Genomic DNA, 20,010 nt, shown 5'->3' on the forward strand with positions numbered 1-20,010 from the left:
GTTTTATATTCTATCCACTGAGTCCGGGCCTAATGCTGGGTTAGGCCGACCCAAAATCACATTATTTTGGATGCCCTCAGGCGATTTTTAGACTTATCGTATCACAATTTGTACTGGGAATCATATAAATACACATTATTTACTACCAAATGGCTTAGATTGAGAGTCAAGAGGCATAAACTTGAAGCATTAGAGCTTGCGAACACGAGCTCTAATGCAATTCTACCCTCAATCATCCACTCAATCTCACTCTAAGATCCAGAAACGAGTCTTATTTGCTTCCAAAATACTTTAATTGTACATGTGTAAGTATAAACTACAAGTGTTAGAGCTCGCGAATGCGAGGTCTAACGCGGAATCATTACTGAATGCGGAACCTGGAGTTAGGGCTTTTAGGACTTTAGGTACTTAGGGGGTTGAGGTTTAGGGTTTCAGTATATTTGTTTTGGAGCTCGTTTACGAGCGACTGTCTCGGTGGTTAGGTTAGGTGAGTACATACAAGTGCCAGATATCATTCATCTGGTTGGTCACATAAGTGAGCCTAGGATATTCAGCATTAGAGTCAGTACTCACCTTCAACTAGTGTGCTCTTGATGCCTTGCAACTTGGGTGAGGCAGCGGCAGCCACATCTGAAAGGTAGGGAATGTAACAGACAAGGGGCGTTGAGGCATAGCAGTGTGCTGCGTAAGACAGGGGCCCCCACGATGAGGGGGCAGCTACGGACATCTCAGCGAAGGGCGGATACTGGCCGCACCCAAGCAATACATGCCCCAGATAGGGGCCCCCCCAACGAGGGGATGGCTGCGGGCAAGTCGGCGAAGGAGGATGCGATGGCAGGATGAGGGAAAGGGAGATAGGGGCTCCCCCAGCGAGGGGGTGGCTACGGGCATCGCGGCAAAGGGGGAATGCGAAGGCAGGATGGGGGAAGGGGAGACAGGGGCCCCCACATTGAGGGGGTGGCTACGGGCATCGCGGCGAAGGGAGAGGATGAGTCAATGTCATTGTGCGTATGGGACAGGGGCCCGCACAAGTTGCGGGTGGGAGATAGGGGCTCCCCCGGCGAGGGGGTGGTTGCGGTCATCTCGGTCGAAGGAGGGTGCGCGTCAGCGAGACAGCGATGTCGTGACCCCTCCAGTGGCCGCCAGCCTAATCTACCCCATGTGAGTGCGTATATGCGCATGGACTCAGTAGCGACGTACCGCGGTAGTGCTACCCATCGTAGCCTTGTCCTCTGCGCCCTACAGCCCTCCCGTTCTACTCTCCTTCTCTGACTGGTACCCGCATACCCGCATGTTGCCGATGTCGCGTTTAACGTCCTTATATGCACGCGTATAAGACCGCCTTGAGCTTCCTCTGCGAACCACGACTGTGGGTGAGGGAACCAAGGGGGACGTAACGTGGTCGCAAGTCTGAAGACGCTGGGTGCGCCCCAGTCGTGGGTGGAACGCGCAAGGCACGAGGCCGGGGGATACGGGGAAGTCGACGACGTCTGGCTGACCTCGATGATGACGCCGTCAGGCTAAGCCCACGTTCGCTTTCGTTCACGCTCCTGCAGCCGTCGCGCGCGTCTACTACAGGCTATATGAATGAGACAGCCTTCCCAATGGTGTGGAGACTCACCTGCGGATATCTCTTCTATTCACTGCTCATCCCTTTCATCCAACACCCTGGACCCTCGTTCGCCGCCTGGTTCGACTTGAGAACGCGCAGCATTGGGTACTGGCACCTTTTCTGTTAGTCGTTACGCGCCAGAGTCCTCTTGCTCAAGGAGATACAGAAGAGGGGGGGATTGGAGTGAAATGGGGGCGCTGTGGCCTTCCCAACAGTCGTCGTCGATGTCCTTATCGTTGTCGTCGCCGTCGTGGTAAGCATGAGAGAGTGGTGAATTGGAAGTTGAAAATCGGCCAACGGAATACAGCGGAGTTGGATCGCGCACGTGGCGCTGGTTCAAGCGCCAGTCTCGCACTCAACTCCTTTCCCGCTCCTTCCCCGCTCCACTCGCTACACCTTTAGTGCTGCATGTCACCCCAACTGCAGCCACCCACAATCTCCCTTATCCCTTATCCCTTATCCCTTTTCACCTGCATAAATAATAGCGCAGCGCGAATCAAAGACAGCGCGTCTCGACGCGCATCGGGGATCTGGGTATGAACTAGAACGGCGTAGCATCAGAATCGGCGCAATTCGCGACACAGTAAACGATGCGGCCTGGCGTACCTGTATCATTATCGCTCGCGGCTGCGATCTGACGCTGGGTGACCGGAACGCGGGTTGCGGGAGAATATGCGTATCCGTATACAAATGCGAACGGGGGTTGTGCGCGGAATACGTATACGGGGATGTAGCGTAGCACTGTCGGTGCGTCTCGCTCCCTCTCTTTTCACTGCCGCTGGGTTGACCTGACCACCGCGCAGGAGCTACACGAACCCTGCTGAACAGCATCAAATGTGTGTCCCATCCCCTCTCCCTCCTCCCTCTCATCAATGACAACGCGACGAGTAGACTGCGTATCCTGTACATGCCCGCCATCTACACCTACGAGCTCCATTTCCCATAGCGGCATTTGGAGGTGCAGTTGCGCGCCCCGATACTGCCATTCTGCGCCCCTCGTACTGGTGAGTTCTCCGTGTCGTCTTGGGCAACATGCTAACGTCCTTTGACATTACAGCACCGTTAGCGACCTCCACGGCCATCGAGGGTGCGCATCGACACGTCGCTACGTCTCTATGGCTCTGCACCGGTAGTTTCTGCTGGAGCAACGCCTGGGGGCCGACAGAGCTGTGTAATACTCGACACTGAGCGCAGGAATGGGCGACCATCGACTGGATATTACTGATCGTGTACTGTGGACACAGCACGCAGGTGAATGGCCGCACGGCGCTGGCAAGGCGTGAACTTACCTGGTTACCTGCTGGCATCTACGCTCGTCTTCGGTTCCGCCCACACGTGCATGTTACGGCGACCTCTCGACGTAGTTGAAGATGCGCCGTAAGCTGAAAAATTTTGGCAAAGGGCCCTCCCTGAGACTTCGGCTCGAGAGGCATGGCGGGCATCGATGTCGAGGCGTGGAGGCGTTGAGCTGCACGCACTCAGTCCATGTTTCAATGAGTTTTGACATGACATCTTTAGGTGTCGGGGACGCGCAGCAGGTTTGGGGACCCCCGTGAGCAAGTGTGTCGTCCTCGCATGTTGCGTCGACGATTCCACGGCCTATTCCCGGCACGCGTGGCACCCAGGTGTTCGCTTGTGGCCCGGGGACTTTACGCACGTCCTCAAGTCGCGGGGTTCTAGTGCGCGCGCAACGAGCATCTACTTTGTGAGGGGCGTTGGGTAGCTATGAAATGGCGCCCATTCGCTTCCCTCGTTTGCAGCGCCGTGTCTTGCTGAGGAGTGTTTTCGAGCGCGTGCGTGCCGTCGAATAGCTTGCTGGTGCTGACTTGGGGACGAAGCCATACCTCCCGCGTTATTTGCGCATGGAACGGGCTAGTGTGTTTGGGGTTGCACGTACCCTAGGTTGGGGATTATCGCGAGTAAGGAAGAGGCTGCGAGCGTGTTACCTTGTACGAACACCTCCAAATCGTGCGTAGTAGCAGCATTTCGACATCCCGGGGTCCCATCCCAGAGCGCGTACGGTGAAACGAGCCCAATCTATGTGACGTTGAACGCGGACATCGTGCCGTCGCGGTTTTCTGGAGGCTTGCTTCGTTTCTGTGGCAAGTTCTTCCATGTTCCAATCACTGCCTCCACGTCTATAACTCTCTCGTGTCCAGGTTACTTCCCGATGCGTACCCCGCAGCTGCAAGGTGTCAACATGCCGTAGCGCGTCCCACAAGTACCAAGGCTACGCTGGTTCGGCGCCGGCCATCTATCTCCAGGGTATGCAAAAAATGCCAACATGCCGACGCCATCCCCGCCCCAGACGGCGCAGTGGGGAACTGTACGGAGTTGGTGAATCTTCGCGCTGGGCGTCCACGACCATGGTACAACCTCGGCGCTATTCCCAACATCCTCTATGTTCTGTCAACGTGGCCACGTATGAATGGCCGGGGCAGATAATTCGTGTCGTCCAGCACGTCGTCCAGCGTCCATCGGCAAGGGTAGTGAGGGGCTCCTGCTGCCCGCCACAGTGCATTCCAACGAAACGCTGCGGAAATGACAAAACGGCCCCTCAAGGCCAATCAGCACCACGACTTTGACCTCGACCTCCATCACCAGCATCGATTAAGTCCACGTTTTTGGCGCATGTGTTCCCGTATTCCCGACATTGTTTTGTCCGCTCAATCATTGGCCATCTTAGGAGCGGGCGAAATCGAATTCGGGCATGTCTCGCATCGCTGGCCGTGCGCCAGAGCTTGGCGATACACGTAGATGCGGAGAAGGGTGTACAAGGGAAGTGGACGTACTGTGTCCTTACATTATATCGCCGTTGTCGTTCTCGCCGCCGTCGTGGTGCGCGCGCGAGATGCTGGTGTGTTGAAGTCCGAAGTCTGCCAACGGAACGGAGCGGACTTTTATCACGCACGTGGCCTTGGTTCGAGCGCCGACAATGCGGGGCAGCCGTCCTCGATATCGTCAACCAAACGCGCAGGAGCACGCACTTGGCATGGGTTCGGAAGCAACTAAGGTAGCTGGATCGAAGATGACGTGAATGTCGACGAAATGAGCAGGACAAAGTTACAACGAGTATGTACGGTAAATACCCAGTCACCTTTGATCTCTGCCTCCCCACTGTTCAAACTCATCTCGCCACCAGTGCTGTCCAAATCCCGTAGCCAATTTCGCCATCGCAAAGGGACTAGTCGTACAAAGTGTCGCCCATACGTTGCAAGACATATCAACCAGGTCCGAGGAAAGAAAACTATTGCCAACTACCTACGGACGGAAAGGACTGGACAGAGGGAGAACGACAAGCAAAACATCGATTTTGGTACGCTGTCTGCTTACTTATTGTGCTTAGACTGACTTAAATCTTTCACCCAGGCCGAACACCACGTCAACAAACCCTCAGGTCCCAATCCTCACTCTGCCGCGGGCCGTCTCCAAATACTTGCCACCACCATCCGGGCAGTGAAGCCACACCCCGCTCCAAGCCTCGGCGATCTGAGCACCGAGGATTTCGCTCCGCCGCCAAACCATGACACGGTAGCGAGCTTCGCGCCACACGATAACGCTCTGACCACATGGAGGGCCTGAAACGTTGTCGACAACGAACGGCCAGCATCTGGGAAGCGTCGACAAGGGGAGGAAGAACGCGCGGGAGGCCCTTGTCATCCAGCGCCCAGCGTGGAAGGCGCCACGATGAGGCTGACGATGAGGCGACAAAACACGCCCTACTCAGCAAGGAGGAATGCGAGGACTGAGGGAGGCAGTAGTTGGGCACGAGAGAAGGGCCAGGCAACGACGAGCAAGGTAAGTATGCACTCCCTCCATGAAGATGGCATAACTCATCATTACGACATCTAGCAGGACCTGTCCTTTCCCCACATCCCTGCTCCCAGCCCTCCCCCCAGCTACTCCCACATTTTTTTCGCGCTCCCTTCAACACCCCGCTGGTCGCTGGCGAGCACTTGACGACCTACACAATCCAAGACCGCAGAGCATCAGGGCGCCCGTCTAGCCACAGCCCCTGACCTCCCTCCCGACCTCAAATAGCGATGATGAGTGTTACGAAACGCCTGCGGAAACGTATGAGATTCAGCGCGGGACAGCACATTGGGGCGAAGAACGATTTCGAGAAGCGTGGGGGACATTTGCTATGCCTAGAGAGATAGGGTGATGGGGAATCGAGGCAGTGTCGCTGTACAGACCACGTATGTTCGCCCACACGCCGCGACGAGTGAATGAGACCTCACCGTATTGGGTAGGCGTCGGCCAGCTGCGCGGGAATAGTTTGTCTCGGTTGCGAGAGTTTGGGGTTACCTTGGGGCTGTCCCATCGCATCAATGCCGCTAGTCGATCGCATGTGCGTGGCCCATGCGTTAATAGCGCTTTCGGGCGTGTCCTCGCACAAAGACGCATATGCATACGCACGGGGAACGGGAACGAGAGCGGGAACGCGAGCGGGACGGGAGACGCACGCGCGACACAACACGGTGCAAGAGGGAAAGGACGGATGAGAGGAGGGAGAGAGACGGAGACAGAGATGGAGACAGGAAAGAAACCGACGGGGAACGAAGGGGAACGAAAGGGGCGGAGAGGACGAGTACGCACCGGCGAATCCAGAGTGCAGGCGCGCGATTGCAGGATGTGGGGTTGCGCACGCGTATCCTGGGAGAGGACAGCGAGGCGTTGGTGCTGTGAGGGAAGGGGAGTCAGCGATGTGGTGCACAGGCGAGGAGGGGAGACAAGGAGAAGGAAATAGGAAAGGACATGAGAAAGGGACGGGATGCCCGGAATGAAACGATGCACGACGGACGACTAGAACGGTAGACGCACCATGCGAAAAAGGCCCAACGATGATGCTACGGGGTGGGATTGACATGGAAGCGAAACGAGACGGGACGGAAACGAAAGAACAGGAGAAAAAGACGAATGAACGCGAAAGGCGACGAAGATACGCACCGACGCACCGACGCACCCAATCTGCGTGTCAAGCCGAAACGTGCTACGTCGACAACAGTGAGTGGGTATGTTTGCGTCTATGGCTTGCGAGCGACGCTGGCGTTTCGCGAAGACGTTGATGGCTGGTAGAACGACGAAGACGTTAGAGGAGGAAGCAATTGGAACGTGAACAAGAGGAGAAGAGAGGTACGCACCTTGTCATTCGATAGCCGCTTCGCAGCGCTGACAGCGTCGTCGTTGTCGACAGCACTCGCGCGCGACCCGTAGACAGGAATCCTGTATTAACAAAATGTAGTGTCGTTAGATCACCCTCAAATAAGCTGGTTTGCGCATGACTTACCTACGCCGTCGTTGAGGGATTCGAGGGCGCCTCGCAGATCGAGCCTAAGATTCATACAGGATCAGCTGCACGGCATGGGATTGGAGGGATCAATGGATAAGGTACGCACTCGTTCGTTGGTTGGTCGTTCGTTCAGCGTACTGACGGCGCCGGGCGTTGAACGTTGAATCATAGTTCCAGCAACCAGTTTTGTAGATGGTCCATCTGATTTCAGACTCGATCAGCAGCGTTCTCTGGTTACGGCCAGGAACTCACGTACTCGCATTCGCACTGACACTGACACGCAGTTGTGGCGCGTCCCGTCTATCCACGGGCACGCTTCACCGCCACACGTCTGGATCCGCGCCGTTCGGACTGTCCCGTCGTTCAAAGTGGACCAACTCGACCGGGACTTGGTGCTCTGGGTGTGCGGTTCGTCGGAATCGCCACGCAGACGACCACGGAGTGCCGACTCTGCAAGAAGCGGCGCGAGGACTGAGGTAGGCGGTAGTGGGGCACGAGAGAGAAGTGACGATGTGGGCAGCCGTCAAACACCATCTCGACAATCGTGCCCAGGCGAAGAACGTGGGGATGAAGACAATATGTGGCGGTGGTGCTGCTCGGGCCCTGGGCGTTGCAATACGCTAGTGAGTGACTTCTTATTTACACATTAGTTAGGTACTTACCTTCGCCATCGTTGCGCCGTCTCTCGAGGTATTCCTCCTCCCATCCCCTTCCGGCGTCATCCCGTTCTTCGTCTGCGTGTCCCCCGTGGAATTACTGCACGACATTTGACCCCATGCCGCCAACGATGATGGCCCGGGCATTGTTCATTGCGCTCTCGGGTTTCTGGCCATTCAGTTCGGAGGGATCCAGTTCGGCCAGCAAGCGCGTCGAGGCTTCTGTTGGGGTCGGGAGAGCGCATGGGTAAGACAGACGACGTGGGTCACAAATGGCGAGTGGCGTGGACAGGTTAGTACTTCTTTCTCCATCTTGTGGAGTGTACGACTCACCCTGCCAGCCCAGACCAAACGAGAGAGTGCGTGTTTCCCTGCTTCATCGTTGTTTCTGACGTCCTCCACGGCAGCCACTTCGTCTTGGGACCGTGTTTCGGAGGGTATGTCGCTGTCGCGGATGTTGCTGCACGGGAAGGGGTTGTGTCAGAAATGTGGCCCACAACCCGTTCGGATAGGATAGACTGGGTTGGACTTGTCGTTGGCGAAGAACTCGGGCGCTTCCTTTGTGTTAGGTAAGCTTGTTGAGCTTGTTTCTTGCGCAAAGTCCTCACTAACGTCGCTGCCTTCCACGCCTCTTCCCTTTCGTTACGACATCATCAGCAAGTTGATTTCGCGCGAGATGTAGACGGGTTATCTCCTTACCGTCCCTCTCGCACCCGTCGCCAATGCTATGCACGTTCAACCAGGTCTTGTGGTGTACATACCCCCTTCCACAACCGAGACACATGAGGACCGTGCCCCTTCGTCCAAGGGCGACATCCGATACAGATGCCCTACTCCGATGACAACACCACGACAATGGGAGACGAGAGTAGACACGGGACTTAGGGTTTCCACTCAACATACCACCACCATCACCCAGCAGCAACAGCGTCTAGTTGCGCCGTCTCGTCTCTCTGAGCCTCTCTCACTCACTCACTCTGCGTACACTCTGCACTTCGCACTCAAATGCCAAGATCCCCAACGCTTACGATGCTCGCCAACCGGTGGATGAGCGCACAAGCTCGACGAGTTGTCGATACGGCCTCGTCACCCACTGCAACGCCCATAGATATCAACGACGTGTTCTCACTCAGTTCACTCCGACTCTCCCTTCAATCTCACTCAATCACCCCACGCCATCTCTTGCCCCCAATTAGACGCACCATCCTCTCTCGACGCCTTCTACAGCACTCAATGACTACCGACTACCGACTACCGACTACCGACTACCGACTACCGACTACCGACTACCAACGTCAACGTCGCCGAATTCGACTCCAGAGTCGATTCCCGCCGTAAGCGGTCCCAATCACCCGCCAACACCCATCAATGCTGCCTAGGCCATCTCCAGACGCGTACAACGCGTCTAAGATCGATGACATGCGAGCACTTACCTAATTATCACAAAACAGGCGCCTTCGAAGTTCGATCTTGCACCAAGTCCAGACCGACCACAACCTGCACAACTACGAACTGGCCTTATCCGACGAAGGAGAACACTCACCCTCATCACATACGACCGACGTCGTCAATCAACATGTCCAGCCCACGGACACTCGAACCGCACAACCCACACGCACGGACTTGGGCTACGCTGAGGCAAACGGCAGGGCAGAGGAGTGGAGAACACAGTTCGTCTGTTAAGGTACGTTGAATAACTATATTTTGAGCTCGTACGGACTCATGGTCGACCCCAGATGCCGTCCACCAACTCCCCTCACCCAACTCCTCCACCTGCGTCTGAGACTGCGAAGGCCCGCTCATCAGCCATATATCACCCGCCCCTGCTGTCCAATCCGGCACTATAGTATTCACGCGCGTGTGGAGACAAGTGTGGCGACCACGGCTACACACAAACCTGGAACTCCAAAAGGACGGGGTCGGGTAGGCGGGCAGAGACATGAGGAGCGACGGAGAGGATTGATAAGGACGCCAGGGCCTGAACGCTCGAACACGCGAAGGGCGAGGAGGAAGGTGCCATTGACGGCCGCGGAGGACGAGGAACGGTGGCGAGAGGATAGGTACGAGGCCACAATCATTATCAGAGGAAATTGGGACTCACCGAGTCGTGTAAGGTCCCCCGAGGACAGCACCATGGTACAGCATCAGCCTCCCTCGACATTGACGGCCAACCATTGCGCCGCGACTATGCACGCCAACGAAGTCCTAGGGGCCACAGCCGGGATTCTGCAGTACGAAGAAGTGCACGCTCCCCTGAGTATCAAGAACCCCAGCATTCTCACCACGGCGTTGACACTCTCCCAGCGCAAGTTAAGCCGTCAAACCCCACGCGACTCGCGACAACGAGAGAATGGGAGAGGTGGGCGGAGCACTGGCGACGACATGGAAGGCGACGATAAGGATAGAATGGCGGGGAGAGAATGAAGGAGCAGTTGACGAACTGCATAAAGAGGTGAGCGCTCACGGGATTGCATAAGACTCACCTAAGGGCAGCTCATACGACCAACACGCACGACATCCACTGCGACGACATCCCCAGACGGGGACGATTTCAGCTGCGGCGATTCGAACAAGGACTACACCCATACAAGCGCTGCCAACGGCAGAAGATTAGAGGACAAGCCTCTCGCACTCATCCCCGCTTCGCATGGCACGTCTAGAAACGTAAGTCCGCCGCTCTTTAATCCAGCTGGACGCAAACTGACTAGGCGGCACAGTTCATTCCCTGAGTCCTTGCCCCGACGCCGGATACATCCTCTGTACCAAGACCAAGCAGCACAATCGACGAGGGAGCAATGCGCAGCTAGCTGACAGCACGACGACGACGACGACCAGAAGGCTCTCAACGGTCCCCTCTAGTTTGGCGACAACACGGAGACGACCACGGAGTGCTGAGATGCTCCCTAATTTGCAACGGCAGTGATGGGGCACGAGAGCGCAGCGGAGGACTCACCGAACAGGGAAACAAGTAGCAAGGTAAGCTCCCTCGCCCTCCGCGAAACAGGCACACTTTATCAACATGTTGTGACCCAGGACGTGCGCAGCGGCGCCTCCCTCCGTTCCCCACATTCCTGTGCCCCTCCACGACATCCCCACATTCCTGTGCCCCTCCACGACATCCCCACCCTCGAGTGCCCACCCATTCTTGCGCACGACCCCACCATTCTCGTTACCCACTTCCTACTTGCGCACACTGCGCAGAGCGGCTTCGAAACCATGGCTGGCGACGACAAGACGAAGGGGAGACTAGCACGGCTGGGCAGGTAATGTGAGGGGTTAGCCCTCATCGCAGCGCACGTACGGTGAAACGAGCCCAATGTAAGCGACGCTGAACGCGGAGATTGTGCCGTCGCGGGGCCCTGGCGACGACTGAGGGTTGATGTTAGCGCAGCTAGGGAGGCTACGATGAGACGCATGGGGGGGGGCAATGGTCCACGACTTACGCAAATGCGGTGCGCAGAGGCGTGCTGCCGTGCTTGGCTCGCTCGTAGGAGACGTCGACGTTGGCAGCGTGGGATACAAATGCGAAATGCGGGGTGAGGCATGGAGAAAGTTGGTAGGCGGCGTGAGATCCAAGGACAACGAGCATCGCCAAGTAATGGCGGCATTCCTCGCATGCTACGTCGCACTGATGCCCCAGAAGAGAAAGCCAAAAGAGACGAGAAGAAGAGGAGAAGAAACGACACGAGAACAGAAAGAGAAAGAGGCGGGGAACTACCTTCGTCGTCAACGACGACACGCTGACAGCGACAACAGACAATGAGCAGGGCGCTGTGGGGGCTATGGGGATGTTGGGGTGCTGTGAAGAGGTCAGCGATGCGAACACGACACGGGCACGGGACGAGCCAGCAAAGTGAGGCAAAGCGAGGCGGGCACAAGAACAAGGATACGACGAGACGGTGAGCAAATGAAATGGCAACGAAAGAAGACGAGAACAAACGAAAGAAGAGGGGACGAGAACAAGAAAAAACGAACACGAACATGGCACGACGCACCCTGTTCGCGTGTCGCATCGAGACAGCGAGAGGAGCTGAACGACATCCTGCGTCAGGGAGGGTGAACGAGGTAAGTGTGCGTCTTTGCGCGTTCGTGTGGGGGACTTAGCTGTGTTGCTTGTTGTTCCAGATACCCTCGTTAGTAGCAATGGTGTTGACCGTGACGAGGGTGAGGCTAGAGCGAGGACGGGTTAGAGCGAGCGATGAAGGCGGAGGAGGAAGCTGACATGCGAAGAGGGAGACGAAGGCGGGATTAAAGAAGAAACCTGCGCTCGACACCGAGCGCAGCGCAAAAGAATGCACGATTAAGATGTTACGCACCTTTCGTTGATTGGTTGGACCCGTTAACGACGTCCTCGTTGTAGATGCAATCGATGCGCTTGTGTTCGCATTGCCGTCGTCATCAAGGACTCGCGCGCGACCCGTTCATTCGTTCGTGGGCCTGTTCGTTTCGCGCTCAGTCAGTCGCGTGCATGGTTTGACGGATCGGGAACTTACTCACACACGCACACTCACTCGCACGCACACTCGCACCCCATCTCGTCCGTCCACGTCCACGTCTCTTGTCTCACGGCCAGTCACATTCGTTGAGAGTCAGCTCGTTCGAGTTGCCTGCGCCGTTCGAAGTCACCCAACTCAGCGAGCTCCCCATGACATCCTCTACAGTCTGGGCAGCACATTGATGATCAGTGTCGAACTAGAGAGTGCCTCCACCTTCTCCGTCGATGCCTGGCGGAACGGAACGTAGAAAGCTTACCTAACGACTGGGAAACAAGCGCCGTTGAACTTGCACCACAACCACCAAGTCCCTTTCAACAACAACGTTCACAACGGCACAGCACCCTCAGCCAGCCAAAGCAGACGCTCAAAGACGTTGACAAGTACAATGACTGCTGGCACAAGCGCGAGAACTCACTGGGACCGCGCAACCCACGCGTACACACCTATGCCGCACGCACCCTGAAGAAAGGGAAGAGGGAGTGTTGAATGTTGAACGTAGGACGTCTATTAAGGTACGTAGACTACAGACACACGGAATGCGTACAGACTTACATGCGACTACAGTTGCTGTCCCTTCCCGCCACCCAACTCTCTTACTCACCCTCTCATTACGTCCCACTCCACCACCGCAACGTACAAGCATGTCGACGGCTACGATGACGCAGGTCCCAGAGCAGCCAGGATAGACACAAAGAGGGTTGAAAACAGCACACATGAGTGACGAACAGCCAGGTACGTGGTGACGAGGGTTATCAGAACGATATCAAACTCACCAGCGCGGATAGAGCAAATGGCGACGAAGAGCGTGTGCGTGTGCAGGCAGACACCCTCCACCAACGACCGTCGTGTACAACCAGCTCCCGACGTTGCTCAATCTACGGGGCACCAGCAAAGACATCCCGCCACCTTTCCACGGACCCGCCCTGCCGGCCGACTTACCCTCAATGTATGCTGAATGCCGACCCCGAACACAATACAGTCTGCTGCGCAGCATCGTCGCTAGCGGCACTCATCCATGTCGATGCGCTTGCTGCACAGAGATGCCCTCGACGTCTCCAGCTCGTGGACAGGCAGATGACAGCCAAGTCATCGTCACGTACGACCCACTGCGTCTCCAAGCATCCGGCGACCATCCGACAGCGTGGAGCGAGGCGAACATGGGCGGGAGGTTGACCACAGGAGGGCGAGGCAAATGAAACGAGCAGGATGACTCACCAAGGACTACAACCAGGCGCGCGCAGACGACGCACGAAGTAGGTCCATCGCTCCCCGTAGTTGTAGTTGAAGATGACTCACCTGCATGCAGCGTACCTGGCAGACGCCTAGCAATGCTTACACTCCCCCTTTTCCACTCTGCGCAGCGCACCGTGGAGGCGATAACAGGAGCCGTCTCAAATCGTCGAGTCGATGGGGCCCTTACACAACTCTCCCTCTCTCACAGGTCATCGACGTCACCACCTCTGGCACACACGCCTCGATGACACCACGTCGCGACTCTCCCTCTCTCACGCAGCCTCTCACTACGCTACTCTACGCATTCGCACTCGCATTCCCGCGTCATCCTCTCTCTCTCTCTCGCATGCCATCCCCACTCGCATACTCACCCCGTCGCATTCCTTCGCTCCCCTCCAACGCCTTCCAACGCCGTCCACCTGGCAGATCAAAGCCCACCCCACTTCCATCCTTGTCCACCAACGCACGCAAACCTCGACCCCACCCTTCCTTCGCCCAATACACCTCCCTACTCACGTCGTCAAACCCGCAAACCGTCGCTGTGGATGGTCTGCAGGGAGTCAGTTAGTATGGGTTGGCAACCCATCTGAATCAGCAGCGGTACTTATTTGTACATACAGACTCTCAGATCCCTGTTTACGACAACTAGCGCCCACTCGTTCGCTAGCCGTCCGATCCGTCCGATCCCAACTCCAACGCACTCCCTTCCCGCGCCAACGCCTCCGTCTCCACTCGCACACACCACCGTCACCGCCGCCGTCTCCATTCGTATCCCCGCCGCCGTTCAACCCACTACACCGCCCGCGCACTGAACACAAAAAACAATTTCCCGCCAATTCGCGCAGAAAACATATCCTCTAAGAAAAAGTCAGTGTGCGCAAGTACGCGTCAGACGACGCTCCGGCGCTCGAACCGCGCAGAAACGAGGTCGCCAGAAAGCTTTTCGACGAGATCACGCAAACACGGGAGGGATGCGATGTGATGCGAGGAAGGGAGGGAGTAGGAACGAATGCAGGTAGACGACAGGCAAAGGGGACGAACGAAGGAATGGGGAAGGAACAAATGTCGCGTAGGTGAGTAGGCGATTCCCGCGTGCGCAAAGACGACTCACCTGCTACCTGCTCCCATGTAGTCCTTCGCGTTCGGTGTTGCTTGAATGCGACGACCCTATCTATCAAAGCCTCAGCCAATGCTTGCATTGGCTGGGCTTTGATAGTGGGGGCAGACCCACATATCAGGAACTTCCTACATTTCTTTGAGAAGCAGTATCAACATGTGGTGTCGGTTTGCACTGCCAAACCCAAAAAACACGAAAACTCTTGAATTACAATGTAGTAACCACAATACTTACCCATTCAATATATATATATATATATGAACCAAAGAAAGGTCATTAGCTTGTAAGTCTGCCTGCGCAAGCCTATCCACTGAGTCCTGGCCTAATGCTGGGTTAATTTTGACCAAAACTTATACTTTTGGCCTATTCACTCCCGTTTTTTGACCTCATTGCATCACTCTTTAGCCGGTTATCTCTTATAATTGTTCAATGTATTGGGATTTACTACCGACCTACTACTCACTAGCTATACATGCCTTAGAATTGCTACAAGCATGTATATTTCTCTACCAACCTACTACCCTAGAGAGCCATTCTGACATACATGAGAGCGTTAGGGCTCGCGTTCGCGAGCCCTAACGCAATCCCCACCCTTCCCATGCCTCCAAATTTTACTGACTCACCTGAACCCATGTTACTAGTCTCAAGATTATCTATTCCTTATGAAACTCAGTCACAGTTGAACACGATATCTGCGTACTTGATTCATCGGACTAAAGACTGCCTACAAACAATGAGCGTTAGAGCTCGGTCACGAGCTCTAACGCGGACCCAGCACGACTCCCAAGCCAACATATTAGGGCCGTTAGGCGTTAGGACTTAGGATGTTGAGGCTTAGGGTTTCGGTATATTATCTTCGGAGCTCGTTTACGAGCGACTGTCTCGGTAGGTTAGGTTAGGTGAGTGCTGGAATACTCGGACTTACCATTGCGTCCGCAAACTATTAGCGTTAGAGCTCGTTTACGAGCTCTAACGCGGACTAAGCACGACTCCCAAGCCAACGTATTTGCGCCGTACGGCGTTCACAAGTTGGACTCAGCGTTGCGTCGCGTAGTGCTACTTGGATGAGCACCACAGGCTCCCAACGTGATCCAGCGATCGTGGCGAATGTGGGCGCAGGCAGGACAGGAGCAGAGCAGAGGCGGAGAGACAGACAGGGGCCCCAACAATGTGAGGGCCCGTCGCGCAAAAGTCCGAAACGTTGTGCTGACGTGCAGAGACAGACAGGGGCCCCAACAATGTGAGGGCCCGTCGCGCAAAAGTCCGAAACGTAGAGCTGACGTGCAGAGACAGACAGGGGCCCCAACAATGTGAGGGCCCGTCGCGCAAAAGTCCGAAACGTAGAGCGAGACGAATATATGCGCGGGCAAAAGACCGAACCGCAGAGCACACATGCAGTGACAGCTAGGGGCTCCCGTATTCCGAAAGAAACGAGTCGAGGGGAGAAGCCAACAGTTCGCCGTCGCTCTACAAGCGAGGGCCCCCGTATGCCGAAACAAGCGCGTCGAGGGGAGAAGCCAATAGCCTATTGTACCCCTACGAGCGAGGGTCACCGCATCACGAAAGAAACGCGTCGAGGGCAGAAGCCAACGGCTCGCCGTCGCTCTACGAGCGAGGGCCTCCGCATACCGAGAGAAACGCGTCGAGGGGACAAACCAACGGTTCGCCGTCGCTCTACAAGCGAGGGCCCCCGTTTACCGAAACAAGCGCGTCGAGGGACAAGCCCATAGCCTATTGTATCCCTACGAGCAAGGGTCACCGCATCACGAAAGAAACGCGTCGAGGGCAGAAGCCAACGGCTCGCCGTCGCTCTACGAGCGAGGGCCTCCGCATACCGAGAGAAACGCGTCGAGGGGACAAACCAACGGTTCGCCGTCGCTCTACAAGCGAGGGCCCCCGTATACCGAAACAAGTGCGTCGAGGAGGGGGGGGATTGACGCGGCGTACGCGATAGAGACAGAGACATTAGGCGCCCCACCTCCATTGACATTCGATCGGAGACCGATCGGAGTTCACTTGGAGGCCATGGATAAACAAGCGCAAGCGGCGCTTATTTGCACTTTCGAAAATCACCAAGTCCATCGCCGTTCATCCCCATAGCACAGTAAGTCCTCTTCTCCCCCTCGTTCCCTTTCCTTCGTATATATATGCTCTCGGAAGACTATACGCCACGATTGTAGATCGTCGCTATAGTCAGGACTCGTTAGCACATGCCCACAATCGTAGATTGTCGGCGTGCTCCCCTACTTCCGAATGTAATCTCTACTTTTTACGCGACGCCGCATGATTCGTAGTTTCTTTCACGATCTCTCTTTTTTCACCTCAAGTTTGCCTTGTAGACCTCGCAAATGTATTGGTACAACACTGACACCACCCCAGAATGCCTATCACCGCTGCCCAAGTTCTTGCCAATCCCTCCCTCTTGACAAGCAATCGTTCGAAAACATGTAAGCTTGACCTCCTCATCCTGATTCTTCGTTAATCCAATCTCACAGCATTCAATTACCTCGACGGCCGTACTGGCGCCGTACTATTTGAAGGGCGCGCGTTCATAACCACTCCGAACGTCTACGCCGTCCATGAGCCCGTCATGGGGAATGTCGTCCCCATCCATCTGAAACGGGATGGCAGATTCGGCGCCGAAGACCCTTTTCAACGGCCCCAACCGTACATGCGAGAACATGCCCATCTTGCTTGCATCCGACGACCACCACCCAGCCGAGCCCTCACGCAAGACGTCATGTTCATGAACCCAACAGAACAACACTTCATATCTTCACTCGGCTCCAAACTCGGCTACATGGACGCCGGTCTTGTCACCCGTCTCCGCGATCCCTCAATCGATCTTGCCAAACGATACCGCCAATTCATGGCCAAACGGCCAGACCTCACTTCCACTTCCACCGCTACTCGATTCAACGGCCACGTCACGCAACTGAAGGTATGGATCGGCCGACTCGAGGCCATCAAAGCCCCGTGGCCAGACATCCTCTTCGCATTCACGCAGGTCCAGCGGCACTACCTCGAACTAGAGGCCTTTCTCGAGTATATGGAGGTTCGTCAGCCTCTGATGAACTCTGAAGAATATGGCAAGATCCTCCTCCCTGCCGCCCTACTCATCGGCGCCGTCACCAACACGGTCGTGGTCGTTGAAGAATTTGCCAAAGCTGGCGTTCCCGTCTGGCTCATACGCCCGATAGAGCAATTCACGGATGACACTCGCATTGATGCCGTGACGAATCCCTATCCACCTGAAGCTCTCGATATCGAGCTGGCACCGTGGCGTGGTCACAAAACGCTCGTCTGGAACAGGGCCGCGGACCATCCGCAACGCCATGACAATCTCATGCTCTTCGCTCGGGAGTTCCTCTCCTACACCGACTTTGGGCGAACTTCTACTATAAGGGATACCATCGAGAGACCCCCTGCCGTCCCTAGCTTGGGGAACGATTACTCTGCCACTGCTGGTCCCTCTCGTGCCGTGGAGGCAGCCAAACCTCCACCTGGGCGAAAGCAAAAGCCACATTATCCCCCCCATCGTAAGTTATCCTATTACATATTCGCACTCCACGTACTTACTCGTATGCTTACAGCGCCCAAACCTCGTATCAATCTCCACCCGCACGACATCAACCACTTCAAGCCCAATCCGAACGCAATGGCACCCATCATGATGGAGGCCTGGGTTCATGGGCTCTCTACCGTCACCGTGACGAAGGAAAAGGTCTCCATGAATTTCGCTGAAGGAGACAACGGCTACATCTTCCCTCCCATATCTGTCTTTATCCCCTTCCAAGTCGACGGCAACCTGAAACCTCGTCACTTGAAGCTTCTTCACGCTTACCTCACGCACTCCGACATCCTCATCTTGCGTCTGTCTCCTCGCAATAACCCAACGTCCCTCCTACGAGGCAACTGGGACTTGCTCTTGGGACCTGAGCGGTCCAACCCAACTTCGATTCCACCCAGCACGACTTCTACGGCGACAGCTGACGACGAACCCAAAGCAAAGAAAACCAAGGTCGAGAAGCTCGTCAAACGTCGTCAAAATTTGCAAACGATTCTCGCGGAATGGACGAATGAATATGATGTCGAGAGCAACGCGCGAAACGAAAGCCTCGCTTGGGCCAGCGAACAGCTTCCGAAGGACCGATGGCCCCACGACCGCGTCGTCGAGCGTATCCTCTACGAGATCAACGAGATCAACTTTCGCTGGGAATTCCGTATGCTCGATCGCAAGATGGTCAACCCCAACATCTCCTACGTCGCTCATGAGGATCTCATCACCCGATGCTTCCCTTCGTCTAGTTTCAAGGGGGAAGGAGGTGCTGACCACACAAGTGTGAAATACACGACGGCTTGGAGTGGGTTATCGAGTCCCGACGACAAGGAACGACGCCAATACGTACTTGCTCTCTGCCGCGTTATCGCCCATTGGCATAGATGCCCCGACGCAATCAACAAAGCTCTGAAGTGCGCAGAATCGGACGTTGACTTTCTGGCCGTCGAGAAGCTATGCGCGTCCTTCTACTGCAAAAGTTTCTTTTATTACTTTGCGCGCGCTCCCTCCGTCCCTCATCGTACTGCCATTGATCCTGAGATATACCTTATGCCCTGAACTCTTGCACGTATTCTAGCTTAGTTTTTTTTGCTCATACTCTACTCTACCTTTTGTATCATCTCCGTAGCCATACTATTACACGTTGCTGTGCTCTATTCAGTCGCGCTAGCCCGACACCTTCGAGTGACACGTCCAAGTCTGACTGTCTCCGAGCCATCAAGATAAGATAACCACATCAGATAATGAGCCATATTTGGTCTGAATGCCCTACGCAAACAACCGAACTCAGAAGTCCGCCTTGTCCCCGTCTATGTCCGTCCCGACGTCGTTGACCCAGTCGAGCAACCTTGTAGAGGTTCCTCGATGTTCTGGAAACACGGTGACATGATCGTAGATCATCTCGCTGATGTACACTGCATTTCTTCATGCTTTAGGGATCGCCGGAAGGCCGCCGAAGGACCCCATCAACAAGAAATCGTCGGCGATGGCAAACAGGTACGCCCATGCCCTTACCCCACCTCTCATATATACCAATGCGGTAGAATCCAGACAGAAGGGGGTTCGTATGACCGTCTCAGTACCTAAGAGAGAATGAGGACATACATGTGCGTACGTCAATTCGTTTTCACAACTTCACAGTAGTCACACGTCGTGCAGTGACACCTTCTATCCCATTGGACTCCATGTCCGCTACGGCTATGATTTTAAAGCCAGGTGCGTCGGGGGTGACTTTACCTGACCCACTGCTCACTTTACGCCCCCTCCAGCCTGCCCCTCGTTCGCCAACCAGCCTGCTCGTCATTCGCCAACCCAACCGCTCGTCATTTGCCAATCAGCATCCCCGTCGTTTGCCAACTCGGCCGTTCGTCATTCGCCAGCCCGCCCTCCGTAGATTACATTCCGACCCTAGATTACATTCTGCCAATTTGTTATATCTCGCCATTGTATCGACACAATCGTAGATTGTCTCGCATACTCCCCAGAATTGTAGATTCTTGGGCGGCATCTCTTTCTATCGCGTTAGAAATACCATCGGAGCCGT

General features: G+C 55.5%; 6 protein-coding genes across 6 annotated transcripts; 5 read left to right on the forward strand and 1 right to left on the reverse strand.

Moving 5' to 3' along the window:
* Positions 1 to 9,137: 9,137 nt before the first annotated feature.
* Positions 9,138 to 9,408, forward strand: PC9H_009193 (uncharacterized protein; the record flags this gene model as incomplete). Its single annotated transcript, XM_036778700.1, has 2 exons — positions 9,138 to 9,245; positions 9,298 to 9,408. The coding sequence occupies 2 exons, from the start codon at positions 9,138 to 9,140 to the stop codon at positions 9,406 to 9,408; spliced, it is 219 nt and encodes a 72-aa protein (XP_036630128.1).
* Positions 9,409 to 9,694: 286 nt separating this feature from the next.
* PC9H_009194 (uncharacterized protein) lies at positions 9,695 to 10,290 on the forward strand (the record flags this gene model as incomplete). The annotated part of the gene is made up of 3 exons (XM_036778701.1): positions 9,695 to 9,920; positions 10,050 to 10,225; positions 10,279 to 10,290. The coding sequence occupies 3 exons, from the start codon at positions 9,695 to 9,697 to the stop codon at positions 10,288 to 10,290; spliced, it is 414 nt and encodes a 137-aa protein (XP_036630129.1).
* Positions 10,291 to 10,741: 451 nt separating this feature from the next.
* Positions 10,742 to 11,150, reverse strand: PC9H_009195 (uncharacterized protein; the record flags this gene model as incomplete). The annotated part of the gene is made up of 3 exons (XM_036778702.1): positions 10,742 to 10,807; positions 10,859 to 10,952; positions 11,005 to 11,150. The coding sequence occupies 3 exons, from the start codon at positions 11,148 to 11,150 to the stop codon at positions 10,742 to 10,744; spliced, it is 306 nt and encodes a 101-aa protein (XP_036630130.1).
* Positions 11,151 to 13,097: 1,947 nt separating this feature from the next.
* On the forward strand, positions 13,098 to 14,102 carry PC9H_009196 (uncharacterized protein; the record flags this gene model as incomplete). Its single annotated transcript, XM_036778703.1, has 4 exons — positions 13,098 to 13,225; positions 13,289 to 13,310; positions 13,364 to 13,849; positions 13,911 to 14,102. 4 exons carry the CDS (start codon positions 13,098 to 13,100, stop codon positions 14,100 to 14,102), a joined length of 828 nt encoding a protein of 275 aa, XP_036630131.1.
* A 2,685-nt stretch (positions 14,103 to 16,787) lies between these two features.
* Positions 16,788 to 17,157, forward strand: PC9H_009197 (uncharacterized protein; the record flags this gene model as incomplete). The annotated part of the gene is made up of 3 exons (XM_036778704.1): positions 16,788 to 16,854; positions 16,903 to 17,006; positions 17,053 to 17,157. The coding sequence occupies 3 exons, from the start codon at positions 16,788 to 16,790 to the stop codon at positions 17,155 to 17,157; spliced, it is 276 nt and encodes a 91-aa protein (XP_036630132.1).
* Positions 17,158 to 17,207: 50 nt separating this feature from the next.
* Positions 17,208 to 19,025, forward strand: PC9H_009198 (uncharacterized protein; the record flags this gene model as incomplete). The annotated part of the gene is made up of 2 exons (XM_036778705.1): positions 17,208 to 17,946; positions 18,001 to 19,025. 2 exons carry the CDS (start codon positions 17,208 to 17,210, stop codon positions 19,023 to 19,025), a joined length of 1,764 nt encoding a protein of 587 aa, XP_036630133.1.
* Between the last annotated feature and the right edge of the window lie 985 nt (positions 19,026 to 20,010).

The sequence above is a fragment of the Pleurotus ostreatus genome (assembly GCF_014466165.1).
Source record: "Pleurotus ostreatus strain PC9 chromosome Unknown scaffold_6, whole genome shotgun sequence".
Taxonomy (NCBI): Eukaryota; Fungi; Basidiomycota; class Agaricomycetes; order Agaricales; family Pleurotaceae; genus Pleurotus; species Pleurotus ostreatus.